Source organism: Numida meleagris, chromosome 1 (assembly GCF_002078875.1).
Source record: "Numida meleagris isolate 19003 breed g44 Domestic line chromosome 1, NumMel1.0, whole genome shotgun sequence".
Classification (NCBI taxonomy): domain Eukaryota; kingdom Metazoa; phylum Chordata; class Aves; order Galliformes; family Numididae; genus Numida; species Numida meleagris.
In genome coordinates, this window is record NC_034409.1 from 61,090,161 (window position 1) to 61,097,742 (window position 7,582).

At 40.8% G+C, this 7,582-nt stretch overlaps 1 protein-coding gene across 1 annotated transcript in view; it reads right to left on the bottom strand.

The window, feature by feature from the left end:
• KDM5A (lysine demethylase 5A) overlaps positions 1 to 7,582 on the bottom strand; it is a 52,268-nt gene that overhangs the window by 43,834 nt on the left and 852 nt on the right. Inside the window, exons 2-6 of the mRNA XM_021395977.1 lie at positions 7,443 to 7,533; positions 5,438 to 5,515; positions 4,307 to 4,429; positions 2,022 to 2,192; positions 1,214 to 1,348 (exon numbers count right to left, since the gene is read on the bottom strand). Coding sequence (XP_021251652.1) covers positions 1,214 to 1,348; positions 2,022 to 2,192; positions 4,307 to 4,429; positions 5,438 to 5,515; positions 7,443 to 7,533 — 598 coding nt within the window. The remainder of the gene's footprint in view (positions 1 to 1,213; positions 1,349 to 2,021; positions 2,193 to 4,306; positions 4,430 to 5,437; positions 5,516 to 7,442; positions 7,534 to 7,582) is intronic.

Consider the following 7,582-nt stretch of genomic DNA (forward strand, 5'->3'; position numbering starts at 1 on the left):
ACACTGAAATCTGGGACAATTTCTTAGTACTCTCTAGATCTTATACTTCTGTCATTTGGGGATCCTGAGGACAAATTTCTATTTCTAAACACGGTCACAGATTTATACATAGCTTCCAACACAGCCAAGAAATACTTCTGCTTTGTGAGTAGGTTGAGTTTTTCCTGTATTGAAGAATTCAGTTCAGCTATTTTAATAACTAAATTGCGTAAAAGATAATGTGTATATAGGTCTTCTAAAAGGCATTTAAATATATATGCATTGACTTTTTGCAGATCATTCAAGTGAAATCATCTCTCTCACTTCAGAAATGCAGCACCTTTAGATGAAATTAAGCAGCTATGCTGTGCCAGAAGTACCACAGAATGACTCTTCCAATGAGGGGTAAGAGTTATTCTACAGAAAGAAGCATCAGAAAAAAATCCCACAGGATCTTAATAACACAGTGACACTTTTACACCGTGCAGGAGGAAAGTGGTCACACTGGCACTGTCTCTCAAGATTGGTTCAAAGTAGAAGTCCACACAATGAATAACTGCCACAGGAACTGCAGCACTCTTAGGTTTTTTTTTGGACACCTCACTAACAACACAATTGGAAAGCCAGGGGCTGCTTGCGTGATTGATGCATTGCTATGTGGCTGCAATAAGTAATGTCAAGTCAGCTTCTGTTAGTAAAGAGAATAGATTAAAAGGAACAATTTAGTCTGAATCAGTCATGACATCAGAGGCAAAGATGAGATTAAGTGTCCATTATAAACTCAGTAACAAGCAAAATGTATTTAGAAAAAAAACCAAACAATTTTAACTACATTTGACAAAGCTTCACGGTGTTTAAAGCAAGTATAGAATGACATGAAGCAATAAGAGTTTGTTCTCAAGGTAAATCCACCTTTCACTCATGCTCCACGAAATGGCCAGCAAGGAGACACTAAAGCTAATCCGTCCAGTTTTCACAGTTATATTCTCTACCAAAGTACACAGGCTAAGCGTAAATAAACAAAAAGCAGCTTTTAGAAGTTTTTAACAGTGCATCTACCACAAGCATACAAAGTCTCAGAGAGACATGTTTCTCCTGATTTTATTTAAGCGAAGATTTCTTCCTCATGGTGCTTTTGAGCAGGTTTTCACAGCCAAAGGCTGTTGCACTCCCAGTATTGCTTTGCTGGTGCAAGGAATAAGGGTTCTCCGTAAGAATCAAGAAACAAGGGTACCTGGGACTTGACACGTCTGGTTCTCTTCAGTACAACATTCATTCTTGAACCTTGCTTTGGTGAAGTCTGCGCATCTGAGCTGAGGTCCTCAGCCTCCACTTTTTCTTTAATGTCCAAGTTAGGCTTCTGGATGCCCTAGAAGATCAGGGCACAGAACACCGGGTTGATTGGTCAGGTAGTGTTGATCATTCTATGGTTTGTGAACCACACTAAGAAATTAGCCAATGACTGAAGTCACACAGCACTGTACACACCATTTGGACAAGGGGTTGATTAACCCAGGCACCCTGGGCATGGGTGTTTTTCAGCCTTACTTAAAGGGGACCTAAAAGAAAGATAAGCAGATTTTATCAGGGAGTGTAGTGAGAAGACAAGGGGCAATGGTTTAAAAAAATAAGAAAAAAGGGCTAGATTTAAATTAGATATAAGGAAGAATTTCTTCACGATAAGGGTGGTGAACTACTGTAACAGGCTGCCCTGAGAAGATGTGGATGCCCCATCCCTGGAAGTGCTGGATGGAGCTCTGGGCAACCTGATCTAGTGGAAGGCATCCCTACCTCATGCTGTTTTCCTTAATAGGGCCAGTCTCAGTATCATAAAGAAATTGCTGTGAAAAAATTACTACACAAGGTCATATCACAACCTCAAGCACCACTCTGTCAGAGTAAGTATTAGGGTGGGTATACATTTGTCTACATTGTTGCAGCTTCTAAAAGCACAGGATCTATGTTCTACTTTTGCATGCAGCAACAAACAACCATGAGGAGTTTGGACTCCATCCTCATATCCTGAAAGAGAAGTGTCTCACCATTAGGCTGACCCCAGACTGGAAAAGCTCATAGGGGTATAAGATCCGTTCATAATGAGACTTAAGTAATGATCCTGTGCCTTTTCCCGGCAGGTAGCCAAGCCGACTTGCCACTTTAGACCATTTCTTCTCTTTAGTGACTACCTCAAAGCCTCCTTTGCCAGCAACAATCTGAAACACACGCACAAAAAAAAAAGTTAAGGGTTTTGAGCTGCTCTCACCACCTCATATAAGCCATAAATCAACTACAGCAATCAAATGCTAAAAGGTTCTATTAAAGAATGACAGAAACCCGAGTTTGCTTTTTGTTTCCTGAAGGATTAGTACTATAATTAAGCACTTACCCTCATTCCTTAGTATATTTATTATTACAACTTCCCTAGTAAACACAAGCTGCATGCTGTTCCAGGCAGGAGGAACTCAACAGTTAAGATTTCTGACATGTTGGAAAGAATACAAACCCATCATCAGAACAAACGGAAAAGTTAACTCTCACCAGACTTACACTGATGCAAAACACAAGTCTGGCCAGCAGCACAGCCAATTCTAACAGACCCCACATAGAATGGAGTGTTGGACTTCAGAATCACAGAAACTCTCAGAAAACCCCAAATGGGAGATAGACTACTGTACAAAGACAGGAAACTGAATTAACCTTCTATTTACCTCAGTTCACTTTTTACACCTGAATTCAATTGTTTCGAATCTAGCTATTCACATACAGGAATTGTCATTGTTACACGCAACAAAATAGAAAGAAAAAAGACTATATGCCTGATCAGAAACACTGCCCACATTTCCATTGCCTCCATTCCCCTCATATGGTTTCACTACCAAGTAATTTAAAACCCAAACGGATTGTAATTTAATTTACATTATTATAAGACTAATACAATTTATACTATGGTATGGTTTTGCATTTCTTCACATACAGTGACCAAATTTCATGTTTAACGTTTCATAGACCATTGAAAACCTTAAAGCAAAAAACAAAAATTGTTACTGGAGTGAAACTTACAATTTATTTCTCAGGCTGCAGTAAGCTCAAAGGTCTAATTGTGATAGTGACAAATATATTAGTTAACTCTGTTCTTCTCACAATCAGAGAGATCTGCACTCGTAATACAATAATATTCTTGACCATTATTTTTCTCACATTTACAGGAAAGATAAAATCAGTTTAAACAAAGCTATTCCTAAATTTCAATTCATCTTTTACGTGCCCATGAAGATGTGCTGAAGTTATCACTGCATGAACTGTGGCTAGAAAAGTGAATAGGCTAACTAAATCAGCTTACATTTCCATATCTGGTGTTTAGTAAACATTCTAGCTCCAAACAGTGACTCAGACTTTTCCAGAACCAGTATGATGGTTCCGTGTAGCCCAGCAAAGCACAGCAGACATGAAAATAAACACAAACACTGGAAGACATTATCGGCTTTTGTCTGCATGCTAGCAGCAATTCCAGACAGTCTGAAGAAACTTCTGAACGATCTTGTCTTTAAGAGAAGCTAAGTAAAAATGCTAAGATCTAAGAGAAGGAAGTCTTGATAGGGAAATAGTTTCATGTAGAAATTTTAGTACTATCATATCTCAATTTGTCACCTTTCTAAACAAATCTACCTATTTATATTAATAGCCTTTCCTTAGCAGAAAAGTTTATAACAGTACATACATTTTGCCAGTGACAAACTCCAGGAGAAGTTTTTATTTGCGTGAAAATTTGAAAAAACAATGCATCGGAGATTACTATAGCAGCATAAAATTTTAGCCTTAAGCACAGCCTGTGCTGGAAACAGATTAAAATAATTATTCTAGAAGCTGACAGTATAAACACCCAAAGATGCATGTTTACATCACATGGAAAATCTCTGCTGGGAGACAGGAGGGAGCAATTACTACAATTTATTACAGAATTGCTAGGTGAGGAGCTGAAACGCACGCAAGCATGCCACCACCTTCTCAGAAAACATCTCAAACCCCCGCAGCTCTGCCATACATAAAAGAGGACAACCAGAATTCAAATGGCTAACACCAGGATGATCAAGCAACTAATGTGTGCTGTATATAATTCAACTACAGTGAGTTGAACAGACACGTCTAACACAACCTTGCAATTTATATGGGGTTTTTCTCCACTATGATTTTTTCCCCATTCTCATTTAACCTCCATATTTATGAGATTAATGCTCTAAAACAAGCCCTCCCTGTTGCTTGGCTTCTCAAGCTTGAATGAAAAATGAAATCTCTGTCTGACCAAGCCCTGGGGTATTCGCTTACTCACTTTGCTCAGACCATAGAGATCCAGTATTTTTCTCTCCACCACAGGGATTTTTAAATTGGATCCTTGAAGTTCCCAAAATTTTGCTAACTGGTCCAAGAAGTCCAGCTTCACTCTTGTCATTGCCTGCAATCAATAAGAGAAGACGAATGCATACATCCCCAAAAAATTATGATAATACCTGGCATACCTAACAGAAAACGTGACAAGCATTATAGTGTTTACATTTTCAAAGCACAACTCAGCATAGAAAGTATTTTTCAGATAAAAAAAATAAATACAGGAATATTTAATAAAAAGATGTTTATAAACATAAAATTGCATATGCTTTTGTTCTCTGCATTTAAAATCCCATAAGCCAAACTTTTACCTAACAATTTCTCATTCTCAGACCAAAATGCTCACTTCAAGCCAGCATTCCAAGTAGAAACAATAGAGAAATTAATAAAATCTGTGGAGGGAAACGACAGGGAGGGGTTATAGGCAGCTTTTCTATATGCCTTAACCATGCAAAAGGAGATCTTCCCTTGAGTATACTAAAATCACTTTCCATAAGGAGACCATTTATAAGTCAAATGATATAAGACATTTTGGTATATGAACAGTGCAAGGCTTTGAGAAGTGCTGTAGGGAAAAGGAAAAACCAGGACAGAATATTACTCATGCTGTTTTCAAGAAAGCTCCTGTACATTTTTGAAACATAAAATTAACCAACCATAACTAATCTTATAAAAGATAAAGCAATTCATTTTAATGCTTAAGAGGCATTATCGTGATAGCTGACTACAAGGTAACCAGAGGCTCCAGAACAGCAGTAAATATTTTAAGAAAAATAAATAAATCATGGCCTGCAGAGCTCTGAAGGCCAGACACTGGCTACTCTTACTATCCAACATGGCATTTGGCATTCATTTTAGACATTTCCAGTTGAACGTTAAAGACTTATGGTTATTTTGGGTAATAAAATAAAAACCAGACTTTTCTAAAAGCCACGGAGAGAGAGTTATTTTCTATGAAGTCTGCCACTGCCAAGTATAAACACTGATGTGGTCTACGGGTTTCTAAAATCTGAAGCAAGGAGACCTACAGCTTTCAGTGTAAACACAAAATTGTATCAACAGTGGAAAGGCTCACCTCCAGTTCATTCAAGCGCTGAATTCGTGGAGTGAAACGAAAACTTTGTACTTCACAGGCAAATGGAGGCTGCCAATCCTAAGGAGAGACAGAAAGACATTTCAGGGTTTCAAGAAACTTCACGAAAAAATGCACAAAAGGCCTTAGTAACTTGGTCATCCAAGCTCCCCCTAGTAAATGACTTTCAGCAGGATTTGAAATATTTTTCCACTTTCATGCCATTATCATGCTTCTAAAATGCTCTCCTCACAATGTTTTAGTCAGACAAAACAAGTAAGTCTTCACAAAGTTAGAAATAAAAAAGAAAATAAGGCTTAATGCATTTCAGTATACCCCATCTCATACTGAGCTCACACTTGAAAGAGATCATGCTGCTTGCTGGCATTTATTTAAAGAAGTTCTTTATTTCCTGCACATTGCAAAATTGTCACTATCAACAGTGATAAACAACAAATAACATACACTATTATGCATGTAACTTTCCCATGTTTGCCTACAGTCATATTTCAATAGAGATAATAACAGCAGTCAGGAGTCCAACACTTCAACAGAAATGCAGTCCTAAAAAGTGACTTTCTGAACAGTCAGCACTTGGTTCAACCACACACACCTCCCAGATCCATCTCTTCTCTCTAAACTGCGTTATGACATCAGAACAAGTATAATTCAGCTTTTTAGTACCTTTTAAGGAATCTTAAAGATACAGTAGGTAGTCTACCAGGCATTAAATACAACAGAATAAGGATAAAACATCACAGATGGACAAGAAACACTACACATTTGTTGACTGAATTTCTGCAGTATTTGAAGTCCTCAAGTACAACTGTAAAATATTTACAGATTCTAATAATGGAAAAGAATCACAAATCAGCAAGGTTAGCATCAGGTGTCCAAATAAGTCCTTTTTTGCAGGTTGCAAACCAACCTGATGCACACATCCAGCAAAGCCCTGCAACACCAACTGCCAAACAATCGCAGAGAAACATTGCAGCCTTCAGTGGCTAGGAAAGTTCTAGGTGCTCTCAATGAATCGGATCTGGATCGGTTTCTCATGGCCTCTCTCCCAACCTAAGCCATTCTGCTTATTTTAGAAAGGGCAGCCCGTTGGAGGTCAAGATTTCACCATGACATTAAACCACCTAAACAGATTCCAGCAACCCTGTGGGGGTCAGGAAAGGAAGGATCATAGAATCTAATTGGCAGTCCCCGTATCCAGGCTACTCTTAGCTCCTCTTTTCACGTTCTTTTTCTCTCTCCTTCACTATTTTCCACTCTCCTATTTTATAGATTTGTACTTAGTCATGAAGAAGGCTCTGAGCTCCTGCATTGCTTGATGTTCTTGTCTGAATGGTCGCAGAGCAAGACACCATAAAACACCCCTTTCTGCACCAGCCCATTGGAGATGTTCAGCTCCAACGTTCTAACCTGCTAACACAAACACATAACTCCTGTGCACAAACAGGCCGGTCGCCACTTCCACTAACAGTCTGAAGGCTGTTTACAAACAATGGTCCCTTTACAAGGCACGTCCTTCCTCCTTTCCTCCCCCCCACCCCCACCACTTAGAGTGCAAATGCCTACTTTCAGCTATAACGCACTGCAGCTTTCCCAGACGCTGTTCGTTGGTTTTTAAAGCAAGAAGAGCATCAAGCCCAGGCCCTCATCGTGCCTACAGGCTTCTCGCCCGCTCCAAAACCACTTCTAAGCTCAAGGACCGCATAGGTTCCCTGCGTCCCTGACGTAGCCCGAGGAAGGGGACAAACGGAACCCCAGCAACTGGGGCACGGGGACAGAACAACCCCAGGGGTATCCCAGCCGCAGCGAGCACCGCAAACTCGGCCGGAAACACTCGAAGAACGGACGAAGGGGCTCCCGACCCCCGAAGGCGGCCCAGGGACAGAGCCTGGCCCGCTCCAGCCGCCCGCCGCGCCCCAGAGCCGCCGGCTTCCCTCGGCCCCCGGCTGCGGCCGCATCCCGCCCTGCCCCCGCGCCAGGCGGGCGGTACCTTGGGGGGCCGGATCTTGCAGATGCCGGTTTTCTCGGCCAAGCCGCGGATGCGGCCGATGAAACCGAGCGGGTCGCTGAACTCCTCCCAGCTGGGCTCAAACACAGGGCACTCGGGCGGGGGCACGAACTCGGCCGCGT